We start from the raw sequence: 25,713 nt of genomic DNA on the forward strand, positions 1-25,713 counted from the left end.
TGATCAACAACTGACTGTAAAGAACAGAAAGAGTATAAAAAGAGACATTATTCATTGACAAATATATTGCATGGATCTCGTCTTTGGACACACATTACTCGAAACGACTTTTACTCTCAACACGCAGTGAAAGGATCTTGCTGCTGAATACTTCACCACTATACGTCACAATTCATTCACTGGTGAGTGAAATGTAAACATTTACCAGCCAGTTGCCAAATATATAAATTTTTTATCATATAGCACGAAATTTGGTTGTAAATGTGAGTGATTTTCTCTCATTGTAGTGGAGGGTGCAAAATAAAAATAAAAATAAAAACTTAATTGAAAAATAGATTTTTTTTGCACAGCCCTAGTAGGGGCATGGGTGCTCTTGCTCCGGTGACTGAGCTTGGACCGTGCTTGCAGCTGAGTCATGTTCATCCATCTTCTTCTGCCAGTGATTGTTATAATTTGTCTCAGGCACAGGTCAAGGTGCTGTGCGTTGTGGAAACTAATGAGATGTGATGTCTCTTCTCAGTGAACAATGACCAATTTGTGGCCAATTATATTGTGTTAAAACGGATCTAATTGGTGGACTAAATAACATTTAACTTAAACTGCGTATCAGTGCAGTTCAACTGATTTATTAGTATCAAGACGAAAGAAAATGATCTGCAAAAATGTAACGAGTACTTTTCAAGTCTAAATAATATTGTAAAAAATTACAAAAAGTAAAAAAATTTCTTTGAAAATGTAATTGAAAAAAAAAATGAGTGCCCTTTTTTTATCCTTTCATCCCTGTCCCTGCTAAGGTCTGTGCACCTTACTGGTAATTGGTGTAGTATACATGCCATTTCCCTCACAAAACATGTTTTGTGCCAAACCTGTTACATTCAAAATGGTTTTTGGTTGTGGCCCTAACTAGCAAAAATTATTCCGCCACACCATATTATTTACAATAATTATTCTAGTGCTTTGTACGAAAACAGTAGGGAAAGGTGGAGGATTTGCAGACACAGTCATGTGTTTAGATTTGTGGAGTATTTTTTTTAATTGGGACTCTTGGGTATGACACTGTTGGCACCGTTTCCAGAGAATGAGCCACTAAAATATGCATGCCTAGAAGCCACAAAACGAAGTTTTTAATATCATGACGGTCTTAGGGAAAGTGATGTTGTGTTGCACAACATTATTTTAAGCTTGAGCACCAATACTGTAATACATATATTGATAGGTTTTAAGACTAAGTCTGACGTCAGACTGGAAGAACATGCGCTCTGAAGCATCCACCGGCGAGTGCTTCTCAAACGCGTCTCTTCAGGCGAGTGTCAGGAGGCGAGGGATTCGTCACATCGGAGAAAAGGTGCGCTTGTTAAGAGAAGAATCAAACCCCGGGAACGGCTCAGACTGAGGCGAAGATACAGACGCAACACACCGCCAACATCAGACGCGTCGTTTGGGACATTGATGATTTTGGGGATTTACAGCTATTACTGAAGTCATACTGGGAAACACAACAAGGATCATTTGACAGGCTATTAATAAAGAGATTTGTGGCAGTTTTTAGTGTTCAGCGCAGTTGTCCAAGTGAAGATCTGTTGGAGAGAATTGTGCTGCAACCCCCGGTCGCGCATCACTCGAGTTCGATCCACGCAACAGCTACAGACAAACTGGAATTTCCGTCATTTTTTGCGATATGGGGTAACAGCTCTCAAGTATAATATTTTCCTGAAGTTGTCTTCTCCGAATTTTGAAAATAGGACGGACTCCTCCATATTATCCGCGGAATCTGTGAAAGGAAGGGCGCAGCTGTGTTTTGAAGGTTTTTGTATGGCAAGAGGATGGAAATGTGGCGTGTGTGCTGAAGCCAGTCAGGATGCTGATGTTGAGAGTTGCGTGGGCTCTAGCGGGAGCGGCTATCTGCTGTTTCCTCATTATCCTCATCCACTCGTGCTTCTTAAGAGACGGTAAATGTTTTTCATTATTCATACTGGACCTTTAGGATGATTTGATAGGAGATATTGCAGATTTAATCTCTGTGATGGTTGTTTTCAGAATTTGCAATCATACCGTACTTTTACTGCAATATATAATGTATTTAGTGATAAATAAATAAATAAATAAAATGGTTTTTAACCCATTTAGGATATAAGATTCATGCAAACCTGGTTTTACTCTTATTTGTTGATACGCTTCTTATTTATTTTCAAAAGAGGAAAAATGTGTTACGGATGAAGCATTAGTTCAGATGGTGATGGTGCTGTTCTGTGAGTTGAGTGATTTACGGTTGGGTTCTTCAATAGATGGCACTACAATCTATCTTATGGTTAAAGCTGAGGTTAAAAAGTGACAATTTGCTCCCATTATATCTTGAATGAAGCAGATAGCTATAATTTTGATATTTATAATGCCTTATAATACACTTTAAAATGCAATATAATATTACATAAACAATTATAACCACAATTGTATGCTAAATTATAATACATTTGTATTTATGGTTTCACCTTTAAATAACATAATACAATAAAACAATTAACACATGATTTGACATATACAATAGGGGGTTGATTGTGTGTTTTAAAATGTTATAGTCATGTATCATAGCCATGTAAGGTATAACTATGAATTGATAAGTATAATATATTGTAAAGTATTATATAACTGCATTATAACTGTGGTTACAATAATTCACAAGAACATACAACTGATTTTGAGATGTATTATGAGGCAATAGGAATGCATTATAGTGTATTAAATAACTTAATAATTCAGGGTTTAAAATATTTTTATAAAGCTATTTTAACACATTATAAAGGTATAATAGTGCCTTGTAATACACATTGTTATGTATTATAGTAAAAAATAAAGCGTTACTCTGAATTATTTTTATACAGTTATTTTAATTCACTATAGTACATTATAATACACATTGCAATGCATCACAAATGTTCATAATAATGTTTTCCAAAGTTATAACACATTATGATACTTACCTATTCATGGGCACACATTTAAGGAGTATAATGCATTTAAACACATGATAACACATTAATTTAGGTGTTGGTCATGTGTTATTATGCACTATATACTCTATAAAGGCACTTACTCGATGTAAAAATGTTTAGCCAGGGACCCTAGAAATTTATACTTTATGTGGTGGCAGGGTCCGAAATTAACTTTTTAGCCCACCAGCCAAGGTGGCTGGTAGATGAAAATATTTACCAGCCAGTTAGATTTCTTATCGACCATTTTTATTATGATATTTTATTTATTTATTTTATTTCATTTTACATGCTTTTTTAAAGAATTGTATTGTTTTATTATTTATGAACTATTTAATTGCCAGTTAGTCCATTTAGAATTATTTTTCAGATTATTAACTTATTACAACAAAACTTAATCTATATTTTAAACTACATGTTGTCATATGAACGACCAGTAAGTAACTCTCATGAGTCTCATGAGCCTTAAGTACACATGACACAGTAACAGATCTTGCTTTATTTGGAGTGAGTCACTTAATTCAGTCAGCTCCAACTGATTCATAAATATTTTTGATTCACTGAAAAGAGCTAGCTCATAGATTTACTGCTAACTAGGGATGTCCTCATACCATTTTTTTAGAATGAGTGCCGATACTTCCTTTTCAGTACTCCCTGATACTGATACCTGTTTTTTGTTTTATTTTTTCAGTTTTATTTTTTACAGTTTATTTCAATGTTATCATCAAAATTGTGTCTAAATTAGTTAATTTAATTAAAACTTTAATCAAATGAAAATAGAAAATTAATTTTCAACATTTTTGTTTTTTTGTTGGTGTTATTCATAACCTCACAGCACAATCCAAAATACAACATTTGAGTTATTTTTGTCAAATAAAGTGCTGCATAACAGAGCATCACAGGTGTGAGATATTGCTTAAATATTATACAATCACTGTTGATTTATTATTATTATTAGTAGTAGTAGTAGTAGTAGTAGTAGTAGTAGTATTAACCCTTGTGCGTCAATTTGAAAAGTTACTCAGAGGTCCTTAGAGGACAAAAATGTCTGTGTCAAAAAACTGCCATATTAATATTATATATTTTTTATGAGAAAAAAATAATGCAAATTATTTTCCATAAACTAAATGTTAAGGGGGAATTTTTTGGGGATTATCACAGTCTGGGATATGTCAATAATTAACAACATTGCACAAAAAATAATAATGCATCAAAATCAGTGTCAGATAAAAAAAAATAATAAAATAAAATAAAATCACACTCAGTTCCTTAGAGGACAGAAATATCAGTTTAAAAAATCTGCCATAAAAATATTATATATTAATATTATTTTCCACTTTCACTGACTTTAACCAACATCAGTCCTGATCATAACTACCAAATATTCATTCATTTTCAGGATTTTAACCCTATAAATGCCAGTTTGTTTACATAATGCCATTGATGTTTTTACACACACACACACACACAAATTGCTCAATACACACATACAAAACACACTCTGACATCCATACCAACACACCCACACAATTTTAGCTGCATCATTTATTCAGTTGACCTGCAGTGCTCTATAATACAGCAAACAGAAAATAGGAAAAAAGCATGTATTTGCTCCATAGGCTAAACATGTGACAAAGGGTGCCATCTGGTGGAAAATATAAATTTTTTGAAGCCACGGCTCCGGAATGAAAGCATAGAATAAAAGAATTCATGATTTTATGCTTTAATGGCACTGGGATCAAATATTGCGGTTTTAATGGGTTTCAATGAGGACATTTTTGTCCTTAAGGTCATGAGTGTAGCTATTTTGTGTACACAGTGTATTATAGATGTATTATAGGAACTGAGGTTGAAATATCAAAATTCCCCCAAAAATACACACCTTTGGCAAAATGTATGCCGTTGGCATTAACACAGCCAAAATGATCGAAAAAACAAAAATGAAAAAGACAAAAATATCCCAAAAGACGCATAAGGGTTAAGCCCTATTCAGATGGGATTAGTTTTATATGGGGACGTGGGCATTGGCGGATTTAGGCATGGGCGACTTGGGCAGCAGCCCAGGGTGGCATCTTAAGTGTTTCTTAAGTTCTCCAAATGTCTGAACTGGATGTTGGTCAAGAGAAGAAGCCAGAAAAAAATTACATGCGTTTCACAACTTCATAAAATTCTGGCTGTAGCGTTTGGACTGATGCATGTTTTTCTTCAGCTCTTTATGCTGTTGAGTATTTACCCATGCAAAAGAGAAACGAGCAGCTTTTGATTATGATTTGTGCAGAGTGAGTGTGGGAAATTGTGTTGTGCCCCACGTTTCGTAACATAAAATAACATAATGTGAAGGGATTGTCCATGTTTTTAATTCAAGATAATATAAGATTACAGGCTTGTTAATGTCACCAGTTATGTTGTATTTAGCCAGATATTCCAATAAATTTCTTCTAATAATCACAGATATAGTATATGCTCATGTTTAATATTTCCTGCATAATTAATCAGCACAGTATACATTTTCTAATAGGTCAGTTAACACGTGACAGCTGTGTGTAAATGCTGTAGACACACCCTACAGAAGTTTTCACCTCCGGAAAAGCTGGTAGCTACGTGATTCAAAGTGATTATTAAACTGCAAATGGGTGCTATTTAATTAAATAAATATGTAGACTGTATGAAGTGAATTAGCGCTCTGCTCGTGGTAATCTGCTACAAACAGAGCGTGTGAGTGTGAGCCATGGAGCTCGTAAGAGCAGCAGGCTTCAACACAACACCGGCTCCACACATATAAGTACATGAGCATGGTATCCCTACTGCTAACTGAGAATTCAGAGAATTAACTGCTTTAAGAATTCCTTAATAATGCAGGATTCAAATAAAGTGTTGCTCTGAATTTGTTTTGTATAGTTATTTTATTGCATTATAGAGGTATTCATAGTGCCTTGTAATATACTGTACATTGTAACACAATATAAATGTTCACAAATAATTTGATCAGTTACAATACATTATAATATATTTCACGAGTTCGCGTGCCCCTATGATCTTTGCGTGAATGGTAAAACTGTTTTTTTTAATAAGGATGGAGATAGTAGTCTGGACCGATGTAAAAGGAGGAGTAGGGGAGGGGGTGGGGTGCTGGGAGAGCTGACATTATGATGAGGTAAGAGGTCGCATTTATATTCTGGTAATTCATTGGAAGATTAGATGGGCATGCTCCTCCCGAATTTACGTTTATTAACTTCACTTCACAAGTTCGCGTGCCCCTATAAACTTTGCGTGAATGGTAAAACTGGTTTGGCTTGCTGTCCGCAATGGAGGAGTTCAAGGAGGCGACTCGAAACTCGAGCGAATTTATAACCCCCCCAAAATTAGGAGGATGATTTAGTCAAGTCAAGTCAAGTCATTTTTATTTGATAGCGCCTTTCACAACACACATCCTTTCAAAGCAGCTTTACAGAAAATCATGCATTACCAGAAAATGTTAATGTGTAGTTTGATAAAATATGATTGTGAATTGTGTTTAAAAATAAGTAATTAAATAATAATTGTATTTAGAAACCCACTGAGCAAGGCGAAGGCGACTGTGGCAAGGAACACAAAACTCCATAAGATGTTGGTTAATGGACAAAAATAACCTTGGGAGAAACCATGCTCACTGTGGGGCCAGTTCCCCTCTGGCTAACATCATAAATATAATGCCAATATTACTTAATTATGTATATTGCAATTCATGGTTTAACATTATTAAACTAAGTAAGTGTTAAGGGTCAGTGTTTAAACAAAGATTTTGTAAGAACTGTAAGATTAATGACTAATGTCTTTGAAGTTCATCCTGGATTGACTGCAGAAGTTCACATAGATGCACTGTCCTTTGTTAGTTGGCTGATGAAGGGTTTTGTTGGCAATTAATTGATAGTATATGAATTCCATTATAAGAGTGTAGTCCATCATTAGACCGAGGTGATGCAGGCAGAGATCAGTGAGGTGCATCACAGTTCAAGCAGCCGGTAATTTCTGTGAGGTCTATCCTAAATCCAAGGTTCAGGCAATGGCATATGATGTATCCCATGTCTTATGGTTGGAGTTGGCATCAGTTCATCCTCTGAAGTCTATCATAATAGACTGAAGTGATGTTTGGCTGGCACCGGCTGCATTAAGTCATCATCACTCAGAGACACATAGCAGTGAAGTCCAGCACAAAGCAGGAATGGAGCTGGACCCAGCCGGTTCTGGTGACCTCAGGATAGGAGTTCCGAGACAGGGATACAAATAGAATAATATTAGCATAGATTCCATTCAATTTATTGCAGAGTTACAGATCATGATCAATGTTTCTGGTTTCTGGTTCTGGCAGACCTAACTAAAGCAGCCTAATTGTGAGTTGAAGGATAAATTAGGTGTATGCCTGGCTAAAAAGATGAGTATTTAGTCTAGACTTAAACTGAATGACTGTGTCTGCATCTCGATCAGGGTTAGGGAGACTATTCCATATTTTAGGAGCCAAATAGGAAAAAGGATCTACCTCCTTTTGAGGATTTTGATATTCTAGGAACTATTAACAGGCCAGAATTTTGCGATCGTAATGAACGTGATGGAATATAGCATTGTAGAAGGTCACTTAAGTACTGCAGAGCTAGACCATTCAAAGCTTTGCACGTACACTACTGGTCAAAAGTTTTTAAACACTTGACTGAAATGTTTCTCATGATCTTAAAAATCTTTTGATCTGAAGGCATATGCTTAAATGTTTGAAATTAGTTTTGTAGACAAAAATATAATTGTGCCACCATATTAATTTATTTCATTATAAAACTAAAATTTAATAAAAAAAAAAAGGTTTTGAAATTGATGACTTGGACTAAATAATAAAGAAAAGCAGCCAATAAGTGCCCAACATAGATGGGAACTCCTTCAGTACTGTTTAAAAAGCATCCCAGGGTGATACCTCAAGAAGTTGGTTGAGAAAATGTCAAGAGTACATTTCTGCAAATTCTAGGCAAAGGGTGACTACTTTGAAGATGCTAAACTATAACACAGTTTTGATTTATTTTGGATTTTGTTTAGTCACAACATAATTCCCATAGTTCAATTTATGTTATTCCATAGTTTTGATGACTTTACTATTATTCTAAAATGTGAAGAAAAAAAATTATAATAAAGAATAAGTGTTTTAAAAGTTTTCACCAGTTGTATAGTTAACAGACTTTTAAAATTAATACGAAATTTAACAGGTAGCCAATGTAATGATGATAAAATGGGGCTAATATGATCATATTTCTTGGTTCTAGTCAGCACTCTGGCTGCTGCATTTTGAACCAATTGAAGTTTATTTATTGATCTTGTGGAAATCCTCCCAGTATTGCATTAAAATATAAATCTTGAGGTCATGAACGCATGAATTAGTTTTTCGGCATCAGCAACAGAGAGCATGTGTCGTAATTTAGCAATATTTCTAAGGTGTAAGAATGCTGTTCTACAAACATTAGTAATTTGATTTTCAAAGGACAGATTGGTATCAAATATAACACCTAAGTTCTTTGCTGTTGAGGTTTTTGGTCCAATAATTAGTACCTCTGTTTTGTTGGAATTGAGTAGAAGGAAATTTCTGGCCATCCAATCTTTGATTTCATTGATACACTGCTAATTTGGAGAATTGTGAAATTTCGTCAAGTTTTGAAGAAATATAAATTTGGGTATTGTCAGCATAACAGTGGAAACTTATTCCACGATTCCTGATAATATCTCCCAGGGGAAGCATATACAAGGCGAAAAGCAGAGGCCCTAAAACTGATCCCTGTGGCACTCCGTACTTAACTTTTTTTGGTTTGACAATTCCTCATTTACATAGACAAATTGGTAGCGGTCTGCTAAATAGGACCTAAACCATGCTAATGCAAGTCCACAAATGCCAATATAATTCTCTGTCCTATTCAAGAGAATGTTGTGATCTATCATGTTGAAGGCAGCACTAAGATATAAAAGCACTAGAAGTGGAATGCAGCCGCAATCAGATGATAAGAGCAAGTCATTTGTAACTCTGATAAGTGCAGTCTCTGTACAGTGATGGGGCCTAAATCCTGACTGAAATTGTTCATATTTACTATTTCTCTGTAGAAATGAACATAGTTGGGAGGACACTAACTTTTCTAGTATTTTCGACATAAACGGGAGATTTGAAATAGGTCTATAATTAACCAGTTCTCCAGGATCAAGTTGTGGCTTCTTAATAAGCGGTTTGATAAATGCCATTTTAAAGTTTCTTGGGACATGTCCTAAGGATAGCGAGGAGTTAATAATATTAAGAAGAGGTTCTGAGATTACTGGGAATACCTCTTTTAAGAGCTTAGTTGGTGTTTCGATAATTTTTGTTTGCTCTTCATGACCTATGACAGCGAAGGATTGAAGTTGCACATGAGGAAAATTATGAGACACTGTTTTCCGAGGTACTGTGACAGTACAGTCCAATTTTATTTCTTATTATTTCAATTTTATCAGTAAAGAAATTCATGAAGTCATTACTCTTGTGCTGCGATGGAATATCTGGCTCAGTTGAGGCTTTATTCCTAACCAATTTAGCCACAGTTCTGAATAAACACCTAGGATAGTTCTGGTTATTTTCTATGAGTTTGCTAAAATATGCTGACCTGGCAGCTTTTGGTGCCTGTTTGTAGCTACAGACACTATCCTTCCATGCACCGCGAAATACCTCTAATTTTGTATTCTTCCACTTGCGCTCCATTTTCCGAGCTGCTCTCTTGAGAGCATGAGTGTGATCATTGTACCATGATGCAGGGCTTTTTTTTTTTTTAATCGAAGGGGGCGACACTATCAAGAGTGCTAAAGAAGACTGTATTTATATTTTCTGTAATTTCATCAAGTTCTTCTAGACTTTGGGGCTTATTGAATGTATGAGATAGATCTGGAAGATTATTAGTGAAGCTATCTTTAGTAGTCAAAAGAATAGTTTTACCTGAATGATAGCATGGTGTAGATTGAATAACATTAGCTGATCGCAGCATACAAGAGACGAGGTAATGATCTGAGATGTCTGCGGCAGAATATCTATAGTATCAACATCAACTCCATATGACAGAATTAAATCTAGTGTATAATTATATAATTTTATTTATTTATCACACATTATACATTTGCACATATACAGTGAAATTCTTTTTTTTCACATATCCCAGCTAAGATGGTAATGAGTTGGTCCTGTCACATTTTGTCTGACTCCAAGAGAGTTGAGAATATCTATAAATGCTAATCCTAATGTGTCATTTTCATTATCTATGTAAATGTTGAAGTCACCAACAATCAAAGCACCATCTACAGTAACTACAAGATCTGATAAAAAAATTAGCAAATTCACCAAGGAAATCAGAATAAGGCCCGGGTGATCTATATACTATAGCAAGGGCAAAAGATGACAGAGTTTCTTTTTATTTATATAAGATGGTGTCACATTAAGCATTATTAGTTCAAAAGACTTAAACTTATATCCTGTCCTCTGAGTAACACCAAAATCTTCACTGTAAATTGTAGCAACACCTCCTACTCGACCCTTCAGACGAGGCACATGTTAATAACAATAACCTGGGGGGGTAGATTCATTTAAACTAATATATTCATCCAGTTTAAGCCAGTTTTCAGTCAAACAGAGCACATCCAAACTATGATCTGTAATAATTTCATTTACAAATATAGCTGCAAGCAGCGATACTGGGGTCAAGCCAATTATCGGCACCATGAGCAGCTAAAGAAGCTTTGTGACATGTTTTTGGTTACAGTCCGATGAACAGTGTATGAGGAGTTAGAAAATGTAAACTTTCAATCATAAATAAAACCCATTTATTTTAAGAAATATCTAAAAATAGCTCATTTTTGTCCAGTATGTGGTGCTGTTCTGAAACTGCTCAGGTAGTATCTGGGTATCTGGGCATGATCATGCAGGAAAGCGTTCAAGAATTATAAGCCAAAATGGCCATTTTTCTATCTCCTGACCATTAAGGGGCAGTGTGCCAAAATGCTGCAGGTAACCACAGGAACACATACCAAGTTTCGTCCCAATCCCTCAAAGCGTTGCAGAGATACAGCCTCGAAAACGGTATGGTTTATCAAAATTCTATGAATAACTTTTGTCGTGAGTGCCTCTAGATGATGCAGGCCAATTTTCTTGCAAATCGGACAAACAGTCTAGGAGGAGTTTGAAAAAGTAGGTTTTCAAAACATTTAAAAATGGCGGACAGGAAGTTTGCTCGATCATGACATAATTGGTATCATTGTTCTTGGCATGAACCACGGAATCTATCAAGACCAGTTTCATGACAGTAGGCAAAAGGAGTCAATAGCTATTAGCATTTTTGGAAATAGCATTATAATGTTTGACCACAAGGTGGCGCTGTCCCAAAACTTTTTGAGTCCCTTCAGAGCATTGTGCCATAGACACATACCGATTTTTGTAACGATACGCCAAGTCGTTCGTAAAATACAGAATTTTATGACTAAATTCAAAATGGCCGATGTCCAAAATGCTATATCCCAATGAATCTAATGAGACCAATTTGATGATTTTATGACAAACTGTTCAGAAGTTCTAAGCAAAAATTTGCTTTTTCATATCTCGTGACCACTAGGTGGCACTGTTCCGAAACTGAGCAGGCACCCTCGAGTCATGGTGACTATGACAAATAATAAGTTTGGTATGAATACACTAAAGTGTTACGGAGATATACCCTCATGTCCATTTTGTCGTGCTCTTCATCGAATTCGTTGAAGCACCATTCGAATACGGTATGGTTTAACAAAATTCTGTGAATAGCTTTTAGTCGTGAGTGCCTCTAGATGATGCAGGCCAATTTTCGTGCAAATCGGACAAACAGCCTAGAACGAGTTCGAAAAAGTAGGTTTTTCTGACCCCTAATAATAAGAACATTAACGAAACAATACGAAAACAAATAGGGGTCTTCGCCCATTTGGGGCTTGACTCCTAATTAGTGCTTTGGTAGAAAGAGATCTAATGTTTAGTAGCCTTACCTGCATATGATGTTTATATTTAAGGTCAAACTTGAAAATACAAAAAAAAATTAATTACATTTTTTCTTAATGATTTAGTGGAAGTTTTGTGTTTGGTAGTTCAGGGAACAGACACCGTCTCTATGTGATATCTAGGTGATGCAGTCTCTATGTGTAGTAGTTTATGTGACCTGTGTGACATCTCAATGCAGTTAGCAAACGTTCGGATTAACCAGTGTGTCTGCTTCCTGACCTGGGCCCCAATTAGTCAAATACTATCATTATTAAGACTATGAGCTAAATTACTAGAGAGGAGAGTGGAACCTTCCCTGGAGGGATGGAGTCCATCTCTCTTTTGCAGGTCAGGTCTACCCCAAAAACTCCAAAACTATGATCAGATCATGGGGAGCTTGTGCTGTGTTTGAATGGAAGAGCCCACGCAGCATCCGGATTTGTGTGTGTGTGTGTGTGTGTGGGGGGGGGGGGGGGGGGTGTTTGGATTTGGGAATTTCCACTGCAGGTTGAAGTAGGAGGTTGAAGTGAAAACCTGGTGGGGAGCATAATTAAAGGATACTTAAAAGGAGGCGAGGGCTAGGTGTGTTTGCTTGATGTGTGCAAGGTCAGTTCTGATGTATGAATGGAAAGCATCTGAAGACCATCTTCCAAGCTGTTTAATTTGGTGATCGGGAAAACCTTTCTTTGTGGCAGTGGTTGCAGCGTCTATGTGGAAAGAGTGTGAGAAAAACATACTGGCTGGGAAACCAGAGTGGGTGAGGACATATTTTAGGTTTTTCTGGAACCAGTGACTCGATACTGGGCTATGTTTTTCATCTATGAAAAGGGGGCAAGGGGAGAGGAGATTTGGGTGCTTCTAGAAGACAGGAAGATGGACAAGAATTGATATGGATGAATTGGTGTAGGCAAGTTGAAAATATAGAAGATATGGCCCCTTTTTAATTGATCAGTTTTACTACGTTTGATGAGGAAGCGGATTGTATCATGGTCTAATATTTGGAGGTCGGAGAAAGTTGGATGGATGGCTGGATTGAATGTAAAATTAGTGGTTCGTTCGGAAATTCTGAGGAAGCCAAAGAACGCTAGGATGAACATAGTGTCTAGGGTTCTTGCTGTGTCTGGGGGTAGTTGTCTTGAACAAAGGAAAGTCAGGCAGTTTACAAGGATTTCGATAGTTATGGGCTGTCTGGAGTCGGGGGAAGCTGATTTCGCTTTTTGAATTCCTTTGATAAGGAGGGAGATCTGTGGATTTGCTATAGTGGGGCATTGCTGGCCAAAGATCAATTTCAAGAAAAATGTTATGCCGCTAAGGTAAACTCTGATGGTACCAGGTTGGATAGATTTTACTTGGCTTAAGTAAGTGAAGAATGAGGATATTGAGAGTAAGGAGAATTCAGGAAAAGGCTGATTGTAAGCTAGGTGGAATTGCTTAAAAGCTCCCCACGCAGTCCAGTATGATTTCAGGGTTCTGGGGGAAACAGTGTTAATGATGGAGTCTAAGGTTTGGGAATGCAGATGTTTAAACGAGTTACAGGAATATCAACTCTGAATAGGGAGGTACTGGTGTTGGTGTCTGGTCCATATCTGGGGCCAATACTCTGAATTTCTGCTAGGATCTAAGCGGAGAAGTGAGATGAAACTGGTGGGGGATCCATGGCAACTGCGTGGGGGTGGTGCTGGAAGGGAAGTGGCAGTAGAGAGTGTGAATGTTTGGGGATGAGTTGATGTTATCGGAGCTAGGGTAGGATTGGATGTAGGCTGGACAGGAGAGGGAATCAATTGCTGAGGAAACCTTGTGGTTTGGTCAGCTCAGTAGATGTTTTGGTTAGCAGTAACAGAAGAAAAAGAGTGAGGTGGAAAAGAAAGGGGCAGGGCCATTTGTGGAGGCAGCCTCACGCTTCTGTTCGCTAAACTGATGGTTTGGTTAGCGGTAACGGATGGGACAGAAAGAGGGGGAAAGTAAGGAGGCGGGATTGATTGCGTTGGTATGTGATGAGTTAGTTGTCTCTGGAGGACTCGAGAGTTCATCATCCGAAGGAAAGAGCTGGACTTCCGGTATGTCGGACGTGGTTCCGTTGTGGAAAGGTCGGTGCTGGGAGAGCTGGCGTTATGACGAGGTAAGAGGTCGCTTTTATATACTGGGAATTAATTGGAAGATTAGATGTGTGTGCTCCTCCCGAACTTACGTTTATTAACTTCATATCTATTCATGGACACACCTTTAAAGAGTATAATGCATTTAAACACACTAACACATGCTGATCATGTGTTTTAATGCATTATTTACACTTTAAAGACATAAACTACATTTAGACATTAACTTAAAAAATTGTACTTCATGTGGTGGTAACATTAAAATGAACATTTAAATGTGTTGACATATCTAAATTTAAAATGTTTAAACGTGAGTAGTTGACACATAATGTGTCCATGGACGTTTTAATTAACATCAAGATTTTAGGGTAGATTTTATATTAACGTATCAGGGAAAGTGTATATTAAGCAACTGTTTATCATTTCTTCACTTTCCCCCCAACTTTTAAGCATCTTTTTGCTTTCAAAAGTTTATTTTAAATGGCTATGCAGTGTGACAAATGCATTTTTAAAAATACAAATATTCCATGTAATCTCTCAATAAGTATGAGATCATAAAGAATAGCAAAATGCTGTTTAAAATAGTTTGAGATGGAGTAAAGCATGTCACACTGCAGGACATTTCATGTCATCTACCCTATTATTATTTATCTTTGAATATTACAACTTAGAACTCGAATGGTTTCCCTTTTTGGTGCTTTAGATAAAACAGAAGCAGTATTGCAGTGTATGCAGTATGTAGGGGTAGTGTGTCAAAATGAATGTTAGAAGGTGAGAAATGAGAGCCACACAGACAATTCAGTTAGATACTGCTGCTTCACCTTTCCATACTGACACAGTAGATATAGGATGTCCTTTTCAGCAGACAACTATTCTGGCTTCTATGTGTGCCTTAAGGGAAGACAAGAGCATTTTGTTTATAGTTGAGGCAGAAGGTCAGCTGGTTTCCTTGCTTAGCTGTGGGAATTGGAGCATGTTTTCAACACTCTACTGTGCTCCTCATGTAAATAGTCTGAGGCAAATTAATAAATGAATAAATAAATGCATAAATAAACATTTATGGTAAACAGGATGTTAATAGTCCTGATAAACAACAACAAACAAACAATTAAACAAAAAATAAATAAATACAAAAAATACAAAGTAAGAAAATATATTGATCTCAAGGAATATCTTTTAATATGTCACATCAAGGTAAAAATTGATGCTCTTTTGTGAATAAAGGACCTGCATACCCAGCCTGTTGTAGCTCATTGACCCCACCCATGGGCCTGACTTTACTTTGCATACATTGGTTCACATTTACTAAATAGTTTACCCCAAAATGAAAATGCTGTCATAATTTGCTCACCCTCATGACCCATGTGCTGTTATTTATGCCCATGGAATACAAAAAGGATAATTTTTGTGCAGCTCTTTTCCCTACAATGACATTTCATAGTAACAACATCTGTCTGTTCATGTTAATGCATTGTCGACAATAGTATGGGCTTAGTTCTGTGCTAAGAAGAAACAAATGAAAAAGAGATGTGTTTATTGAAACCTCTGCTGAAGTAAATGAGGCACCGAGGTGAGAGCACATTTGCTTTTGCTGCCCAAGGTTGTTGCTCACACTAGGAGGTGAGGTGATTTATGCTAACATGCCATGAATAAAACCCACTGACCACAGACATAATACAGAACAGCTCAGGGAGTAATTTATCATACAGTCCAATAAAACAAAGTCTTGAAGTGGCCTTCAAATGGCTCAGTCCTTTTTAAATTTGCAATGAGAAAACCCTTGAAAAAGAATCAACAGCAATTTGTTTATCTATGTTGAAACACGCCGGTGGACTGATATACTTTGTATGATACAAGTGTGACACTATATTGAAGCAATAAGTCACATGGTAAACAGCTATATTGTGAATGTAGTCGTGGCTAAAGGGTATTGTTGGGCACAACACGCAACAGATTATACTCAGAATATAATGTTGCCACAAGTGCCTTATTGCTTTATTAAACCAGTACTACATAATAAAATATTAAAGCGTTGATGTGCAATAAAAATTACAATTCATGTTTTAGCTGTTACTATATTGTGTTCTTTAGTACGGCTGGAGCACTGTATTGACCAATCACAAGGACTGAAATGATCTGATTTATAAATGGACATACATTACACCCCTATATAACACATATTTAGTTTAAAATCTTCTCTGATAACTAAATAGAAGCACTTACCCATTTAGTTACACATCTATACTCAGATACTCATTATTCAACAGTAAATAGCAATAATAAATCAAATACCAGGTCATATTGTGTCTAAAATGTCAGTAACAGTACATGATATTAACTTCTTGTTTAGAGAAATGGAAGCGTGGTGGTGTTCTGTCAGGAAGACTCTTAGTAGCATATACACCATTTATTCAATTCAGGCATCTCATCCAATCATAATCCAGCATCTTCTTTATGACCCTGTTTTTACCTGGTATTAAGATTGGTTTTGGGTGATCCGATCACATGTGGTCAGCCCTAAATATAGGTCTAAATGGGTTCTAAAATGCTTTGTGATCGGATCACTAAAACCGCATACGAATGTGGTAAAAAATGCATGTGTCCACATCGCATTTGAGGTGTAAATGGTAATCCATCCTGTATGTGTCCCGGCACATTCACCACTTACCAGTCAATCAACCGCTGCGCTAAAACAAGAGTTTAAAGTTCGCCGGTTAGGAGCGGCTTTAAAAGGAAATAATAGTCAGATCTGAAAATTTTAAAAAGCGGATACATACTGTATACAGTTGCGAGAGATAACGGACGAGAAGCACGAACACCTGAAGCTCCTTTGATACAGGTAATCCACTAAAATAATGAATAATTCTGCTTGACAACTGGGAGATACAGTGCACGATTTTTTTTTTTTTTCACCTGTCCTGCACGGGGGTAGGCTCCTCGCCTCTGCCTCCTATCTCCGGCAGGATATAACGGTTCCAAGTACAACTTCTTCGGACCGCCAGACGGGGCTTACGCCAAAGAGAGACATTACATTTCTGTTTTATATTCATCAAATAAATGTCATCTAAATTTCACTCACAGTTGTGCTGTACCGTATTTTAATTATAATTAATTATTAGATAATTAAATATTAATACTTAAAGCTGCACTACATAGGATTTTTTTTTTATTAAAAATGAACAAATTGCCATTATTGATTGAGTACATAAACAATCAGTGTCCAAAAAAATGTCCTTACCTTACCCTGACTACTGTAAGCCTATAAAAATTATATGTATTTTGAGCTGTCAGTTTGGATTTGGCACAAAATCGCTGGCTTATGACATTCATCCTTGCGTCAGTAGGTCATGTCCATAAACACAGGAAAGAATTGCTGGCTGACTTATGTTCCGGCTGGAGAAACTACATTCTGTTCAGTCAGTCAGTCACACTCACACAGTTCAGGACAGCATCGCAGCAGTCTGGATGGATGTTTATCTGTTATCCATTAGGCAAAGCTGTTTGACCCACAAGGAGGCAGCGTTCATGGATGGTTCATGTTCTCACTGCGAGAACATGACCATGGCAACGTTGCGGTCGCGAGGCTCCCCGCCTTGGTCCTTCTACCTACGGGTTTGAGGCCAGTGTGGCTAGCACTGGTGGTGATTTGGGGACTCCAATGGGACCGCTTCCGCCGGGTATCCCCCCACGGACCTCCCATTCCCCAGCATGCTCGTCTGCCCCGATCGGGCTTCCAGATGAGTCCGTCGGCTTGTCTCACGGTGAGTTCGACCTCTTGTTCAGAGCCCGCGAAGCTGTTGAGCTCTCGAGCGCAGCATCGGAGAGCGGGCTTGTCCAGTCGGACGCAGAAGCCTCAGATGGGCTCCCCCTTCGGGGACGATTGCCCAGTCACAGGCTGATGCAGAGATGACGGACGTGCTTTCCCGGGCGGCCGCAAGCGTCGGGCTAGAGTGGAACCCTCCACTCCCCTGAAACCCTCGCGGCTCGATGATTGGTTCCCGGGCTCAAAGCAGCCGCGCCTGCTCCAGTGCCTTTCTTCCCAGAAGTGCACGATGAGATGACAAAATCGTGGGAGGCACCTTTTACTGCCCTGTCCCGATTTCTCAGTTCCCCCGCCCTCACTACCTTCAATGGCAGGGCGGCCAGGGGCTATATGGTGATTTGCCCGGTGGATAAGGCGCTCATGGTGCACCTATGCCCGCAGAGTGCCGCCACCTGACGCAGATGCCCAAAGCTCCCGTCCAAGCCCTGTAGGTTCACATCGTCCCTGATGGCCAAAGCCTACAGCGCTGCTGGACAAGCCGCCTCTGCCCTGCATGCCATAGCTCTCCTGCAGGTCCACCAAGCCAAGGTGCTAAAAGAACTGCACGAGGGTCGTTCCGTCCCAGATCTGATGCAGCAACTGCGCTCGGCGACCGACCACGCTCTCCGAGTGATGAAGATCACGGCACGGTCTCTCGGGCAGACGATGTCCTCATTAGTGGTCCAGGAACGCTACCTTTGGCTCAACCTGGTCGAGATGGGTGAGGCCGACAAGACAAGTTCCTTGCTGCCCCCATCTCACAGGCTGGCCTATTCGGCGACACAGGGTATGGGATCTTGAGCCACGCAGGGGCAGGATATGCCGGATAGCCTCCGTGAAGCAGCAGATGGAGGCTATCCGGCATATCCTGCCCCGGCCTGGCTCAAGATCCCGCACCCCGTCTGCTTGTCGCCAAGTGCATCCCCCTGTGGTGACTGCACTGGCTCTGCCGCAGCCCTCCCCTTCGGCCCGGCACTGGCGTGGAGCCCACTGCAGGAAGCAGACTCCACTCGTCTCACGGCCGGCCGCCAAGAACCCACGAAAGGCTTCAAAGCGCCCCTGAGACGGGCGACCCAGGGTCGATGAAACCCACTGCCTTGGAGCTGGAAGACCACTCCATCCCCCGATGGAGGGCCGGGTGGAGAATCTTTTGTTGCCTTTTCATTTGATTTTGCTGCATGCCCAAGTGGCTGCGATACCCAACAGTTCAGCAAAAGGGCAGTTTCCTCCTTCCCTGGGTCACATACCGGTCGTCATCACGACCACCTTCCATCTTTTTTCCCTTGCAGGATTGGCGCTCCAGCGGCAGTCTCCCCGCCCCTGTGTGCCCAGCTGTGGCACACATCCGCCTCTGATGTGACAGTCTCCACGGGTTGCGAGGACAGGCCTCTTCCTCCCCCGTCCCAGGCTGTTCCAGGGGTGGTCACAAGGAGCCAGGTAAGTGCTTCGATGTCCCTAGACTCAGCACGGCCACGACAGGGTGTGGCACCTCGAGCTCCGCCCCACCGCGAGGCCCCAACTGCCGGTACATCAAACGATGTTGTCCCTTAGGTCCCCCTCGTGCGTAACTTGGATGCGTACCTTGCATTTTCTAATCCGTTGCGATGGCTGGTCCGGACCATCCGACTCGGCTACGTGATTCAGTTTGCCAGGCGTCCACCCAGGTTCAGCGGTATCCACTTCACCTTGGTGAAGGACGAAAACGCTGCTACCATGCGCGCGGAGATCGCCACCCTCCAATGGAAGGGTGCGATAGAACCTGTCCCTCCGGCTGAGATGAAGAAAGGGTTTTACAGCCCCTACTTCATCGTACCGAAAAAGGCAGTGGGTTGCGGCCAATCGTGGACCTGCGAGTGCTGAACCGGACATTACACAGACTCCCGTTCAAGATGCTGATGCAAAAACACATTCTCGCGAGCGTCCGGCATCAAGATTGGTTCGCGGCGGTAGACCTGAAGGATGCGTACTTTCATGTCTCGATTCTTCCTCGACACAGACCCTTCCTTTGGTTTGCATTCGAGGGTCAGGCGTATCAGTACAAGGTCCTCCCTTTCGGTCTGTCCTGATCCCCTCGTGTTTTCACGAAGGTCACAGAGGCAGCTCTTGCCCCGTTAAGGGAAATGGGCATTCGCATTCTCAACTATCTCAACGATTGGCTAATCCTAGCTCACTCTCGGGACATGTTGTGTGCACACAGGGACTTGGTGCTCTTGCACCTCAGCCGATTAGGGCTTCGGGTCAACTGGGAAAAGAGCAAGCTCCTCCTGGTTCAGAGCATCTCTTTTCTCGGTTTGGAGTTGGACTCAGTCTCATTGACAGCGCGCCTCAAGAACAAGGCATTCAAACAGAAAACAGCGGTTCCACTGAAACTCTTTCAGAGGCTCCTAAGGCATATGGCATCCTCAGCGTTGGCCACCCCGCTCGGGTTGATGCATATGAGACTGCTTCAGCACTGGCTTCAGACTCGAGTCCTGAGATGGGCATGGCACCGCAGGACACATTGCGTGGCCATCACGCCGGTCTGTCACCGTCTCTTCAGCCCTTGGACCGACCTCTCATTTCTACGGGCAGGTGTTCCCCTATAACAGGTCTCCAGGCATGTCATGGTCACGACAGACGCCTCCAAAACGGGCTGGGGTGCTGGTTGCAACAGGCAAATTATGGACAGGCCCGCGGCTGTGTTGGCACATCAACTGCCTCGAGTTGCTGGCAATTCTGCTCGCCCTGCGGAGGTTCCGGCCACTGATCCAGGGCAAGCATGTGTTAGTTCGGACAGACAACACGGCAATGGTAGCATATGTCAACCGCCAAGGTGGTCTGCGCTCTCGTTGTATGTCACAACTCACCCGCCATCTCCTCCTCTGGAGTCAGCAGCACTTCAAGTCGCTGCGAGCCACTCACATCCGGGGCGACCTCAACACTGCAGCGGATGCGCTGTCACGGCAGGTTACCCTCAGGGGAGAGTGGACACTCCACCCTCAGGTGGTCCAACTGATTTGGAGTCGATTCAGACAGGCACATGTAGACCTGTTCGCCTCCCAAGAATCCTCCCACTGCCCGCTCTGGTACGCTCTGACCGAGGCACCTCTCGGCATAGATGTGCTGGCACACAGCTGGCCTCCTGACCTACGCAAATATGCGTTTTCCCCAGTGAGCCTACTTGCACAGACTCTGTGCAAGGTTAGGGAGGATGAGGAGCAGGTCATCCTGGTAGCACCCTACTGGCCCATCCAGACGTGGTTCTTGGACCTCACATTGGGAGGGACACTCCCCGACTAGACCTGGCGGCCCAGTTGGATAATCCCCCTTGTTTTTTAGGGAGTGGAAAAAAAAGAAGGGGAAGAGAGGCCACGACTGGGTTAGCCTGTCTCTATCTTTTGGGTAGTCAACTTGTCCCCAAAGGGCTGTTCGACACTCATAACTATGTTGGTGGAGGTTACGTGTTGGCCTGGTGCGCTGGCTACGAGGCACACAGTTGTCTGCCCGTCACACACCGCCAGTTCACGTAACACTGTTCAGCCAGTTGCGGCGTTTTGTATAGGGACCCCTAGTGTCACTACATCGACACAAAGTCAAGTGAGTGACAGATAGGGAACGTCCTGGTTACTTGCGTAACCTCCGTTCCCTGATGGAGGGAACGAGACGTTGTGTCCCTCCTGCCACAATGCTGAACTACCCGCTGAAATGGCCGGACCTTGTCTCGGCTCCTCAGCATAAAACCTGAATGAGTGGTTGCATACCAGCTCCTTTTATACCCGTATGTCCGGGGTAGTGGCATGCAAATACCACTCGCCAATTTTCATTGGCCTTTTATCAAAGACCAGAGGTGTCTCTGGCTCCCAAGAGTGACCCCTAGTGTCACTTCATCGACACAACATCTCGTTCCCTCCATCAGGTAACGGAGGTTACGCAAGTAACCAGGACGTTTACTTACATTATCAACTGAGGCTGTACAATATAATATAAAAATAACAAAGTCTTCCATTGAAGTCGTATCAGCCATATCATAAATTTCACCTCTTAAATTGATAAGTGTAGCACAATACAAACATTAATAGTAGATAAATACTTGAAAATTATATTAAAAATATACTGGTAATTGGTGGTGATTGAGATGATTGAGTCCCGTTCTCTATGTAAAAGCGCTTTGAGTCTAGTGTCAGAAAAGTGATGTAAGTGTAAAATTCATTCATTCAAAAAGTGTAAATAGGAGTGTCGTTTATCTTCATAAAACCAAGTAATATTTCAGTTTTATAAGTTTAATCGTGTAACAGAATATAAACATGAATATAGCACTTAATGACTCTGAATATCTCCCAATCATGATCACACATGAGCAATGTCCAGGTTAGCTCAAACCATGAGATTCATCTGTCAGAAGAGCAGTGCCGAAACACGACTCGTGTAAAGTGTTCTTTCGCAATTTGCTTGCAATTGTAAATTTCAACCACAGATGTCGATATAGAGCAGAAAGTTACGAAGTGCAGCTTTAATCTCAATAAATTATTATTAGTCACATGCAGCTTTATTCCTTCATCCCAATCACAGCCGTTCCAATATTCAGTACAACAGCACTCTTGCTTGAAAGACATTGTTTAACTTAAGCTACGAAGCATATTTTGGTTGCCACCTGAAATTGTTCACACTCAAATAACTCAAGCTCACCTAACACACACACACAGTGGAATAATCACAAACTATTTGTCTCATTTTACAGAACCCCCACTAAAAAAATTAATTAAATAAAAAAATCCAATAATTCATAAATAATTTTTTATGTGTTTACAAATTTTTGATGAATAGAATATATATATATATATATATATATATATATATATATATATATATATATATATATATATATATATATGGAGATCTGAGACATATTGGATTATTTACCCAAACAAGCTCACAGACATTTAGAAAATGGCTCATTTTAAAGAAAACAGCATAAGGTAAGAGCTGATGTAGAGTTAGTGACTACTTATGGCTTACAAAAACAGTGATTGGAGCAGACATGAGATGTTTGTTTGTGTTACAGAGATCATATTTCATTTGTGATTCTTTTGATAATCATTGCAACTGTCGTATTATGGCAACAATGTATATATATATATATATATATATATATATATATATATATATATAAACTTTTAGAATCATATTTATATTTTTACACCATCACCACAGGGTAACAAATGTTTTCAGGTCTTATCTTGTTATTTTATGCAACTTAAAAGGCAAAAGTGATGGAGTTCTGTGAAAAGTTCATATTTTAAGCTTTCAAACATTACCAAATGTGACTTTGTTTACTGGGAGTTTTACATTTTAAGGGTAAACTTATTAAACACTCTGCCCACTGGAGTTTAAGGGTTAAATATAACACTTGGAGGGGTGGTGTGGCTAAGTGGCTAAAGTCCAGGGCTGGTACACACAATGAACAAGCCTTGAACTATCAGCCTTCTGCCCTTGAACAAGTCACTCACCATTGGAAATGTCCCTGTAGTCTATGTTAAGTTGTTTTGGATAAAAATAAAAAAAATGCTATTTTGTCCTACACTTTACAATACATGGACACCTGATTTATCTTCATTTATCAAGGCTTCTAGATTACAAAGTTGAAAGGCTTATTAAAGTTGATAGAAACCAGAAAGTCACAATGTTTTGGCCAAAATTACACTTTCCAAACAAGTGTTGCAAAATAATTCAGTCTCCCTTTTCGTGTTCATGGGTTTTTATGGATCAAACTGATTCCAAAACCACAGTTTAGGAGGAGTTGGTGATCTGAAAAGGGGAGTTCTGTTAATTTGCTGTGATGATGCACTGATTACATAATTGTAGTTAGCATACTGGTGAGTGTTGGTTGTCTGGCTTGAGATGGCAGGCTTATTTATTGAGCAGACTTCTCGTGAGGTGCTTAAACTGATTGTGTGGAAAGATTTGGCAATTTTGCCCTGGAGTGTCACATCAGTTTGAAGTGGCACTTCAACACTACTTAACATGCTAGTAATAACCTGCACTGAGAATATGAATAGAGTCATAGTCATTGTGTGTGAAAATCCCCTTTTGTCAAACCCCAAACAAGCTGAGAGGCAGATCCTCTTTCTTAAAGACTACCACATCTCAGCTCAGAAGGGTGCCATAGAAATGTGTCAAAATACAGACTGATCACACTGTGAATTCAGCAATAGTAGGCTGAAAATTCCTAACTAAATTCAGTTAATTCACTGAAGAAAATCTGAGACATAGTCCTGACTCAGAGGTTAAAAGTCACCAGAGATTTTAATCAATTGTCACAAAACAGAAACACAGTGCACTCAGATCAGCTTTTTCCCTGCCTTGGAGGCATGGCTTGTAAAGTAGGGTTCACTCTTACCGTATTAGAAAAATATGAGTAAAGATACAATTACAATTTTAAAGAGGTTCTTTGAGTTCCTAGTTCATGTTAGACCATCGAGTTTGATGTTGAAGCCCTGAATCCCTTGAGAAGAAGTAATCTAGAAGTTCATGCCCCTACTGCTTGCTTAGTATATTTGTTACACAAAAAAAAAAAAAATAAAAAATAAAAAAGTGCTTTGCATGTGGAAGCACAAATCAGGTTTTTACTATTGATTGATTAATCCTTGATTGATATGTTTCAGAGGTTGACAGTATACTAACTGGCACACACTGAAGCAATTTTGCTCAAATTGTTAACACTGGACGAGATACTAGATTTGCCTTCATGATAATTCTTAAAAACTTGCCACATAAATAGAGACATTATTCATCATAACTTTGACTGTCTTAGCCATTGTCGTGGTGGGCAGTTTGTGTCGAAAGCAATCATGGAGTGATTACTTTTGCCCGGCTCATAGCAAAACAACATCCACTTTGGCTTGCTTCGCACCATGATTGCTTTTTTATTTTCAACTGAAAATGGAATTAAAGGCATTGCTATTTAATGAATATATTATAACGCAGGATGTCATATTACCTTAGCTTCGACCCTTGAATAAATTGCATGCAGCTAACAATTTCGTCTTGAAGCAATGGCATGACAAAATAATCATTTTGTACACCATGAATAAAAATAAGGAAACGAAATATGGATTACTTCAAAGAATGCATTAATTTAGCCTCTTACTGCATGGTAAGTAATGATGGTCTTGAAGAATGCTGTTGTCCTACAAATGCTAGTCATAGAGGACTGCAGTAAACCTTTATTACATGATCAAAGACTTACATGAGACAGTAATCAGTCTCCTTCCAACAAATAAAAGGCTAACCGAAATTAGCTTTTCTGGCTTTCCACTGGAAGTGAGATAATCATGTTCCATGTAGTTTGCTCACTTGAGAACTATGTTGGTTCTTATTTGATCATAAAGGCTCTCCACTTCTCCAGGTTCCAGCACACTGTGAATGACAATTATATAGAGCTGACTTTGGTGGTTGGCTATATAGGTGCTGTGTGCAATTTCTGTGTCAGCAGTGGTACCAAACAAAATTGAAAAAATAACGATTGTCTCCAAAGAGGTTTCCCAAACACTCCGGTCGCCCCTTCCAGCCAATTCCATCTGCTATTGTTCTAGTACAACCCCAGTCTATAATACCTGAAGAGAGCTATATGTTTCCATTCATTTCAAAGGCAGTTGCTTGGCTGGTGCATGCACAAAGGCTGAAGACCCTGCTTTTAACCTGCCTCTTCCACAAAGCATGTCCCATCACAAAACCCCAAACCTAAACCTAACCATACAGTTTAACCCCTTACCCAAACCCTACAGGAAAATATATTTTGTGTACCATGGAAGAATGAAAATATGTGGTCCC

The 25,713-nt window shown here is 39.8% G+C and overlaps 1 protein-coding gene across 1 annotated transcript in view; it reads left to right on the plus strand.

Annotated features, from left to right (window-relative positions):
• Positions 1-1,848: 1,848 nt before the first annotated feature.
• LOC127434908 (chemokine-like protein TAFA-5) overlaps positions 1,849-25,713 on the plus strand; it is a 300,288-nt gene continuing 276,423 nt past the window's right edge. Inside the window, exon 1 of the mRNA XM_051687974.1 lies at positions 1,849-1,949. Within this exon, the coding sequence (XP_051543934.1) occupies positions 1,859-1,949 (91 nt within the window). The 5' untranslated portion in view covers positions 1,849-1,858. The remainder of the gene's footprint in view (positions 1,950-25,713) is intronic.

Source organism: Myxocyprinus asiaticus, chromosome 45 (genome assembly GCF_019703515.2).
Source record: "Myxocyprinus asiaticus isolate MX2 ecotype Aquarium Trade chromosome 45, UBuf_Myxa_2, whole genome shotgun sequence".
NCBI lineage: Eukaryota > Metazoa > Chordata > Actinopteri > Cypriniformes > Catostomidae > Myxocyprinus > Myxocyprinus asiaticus.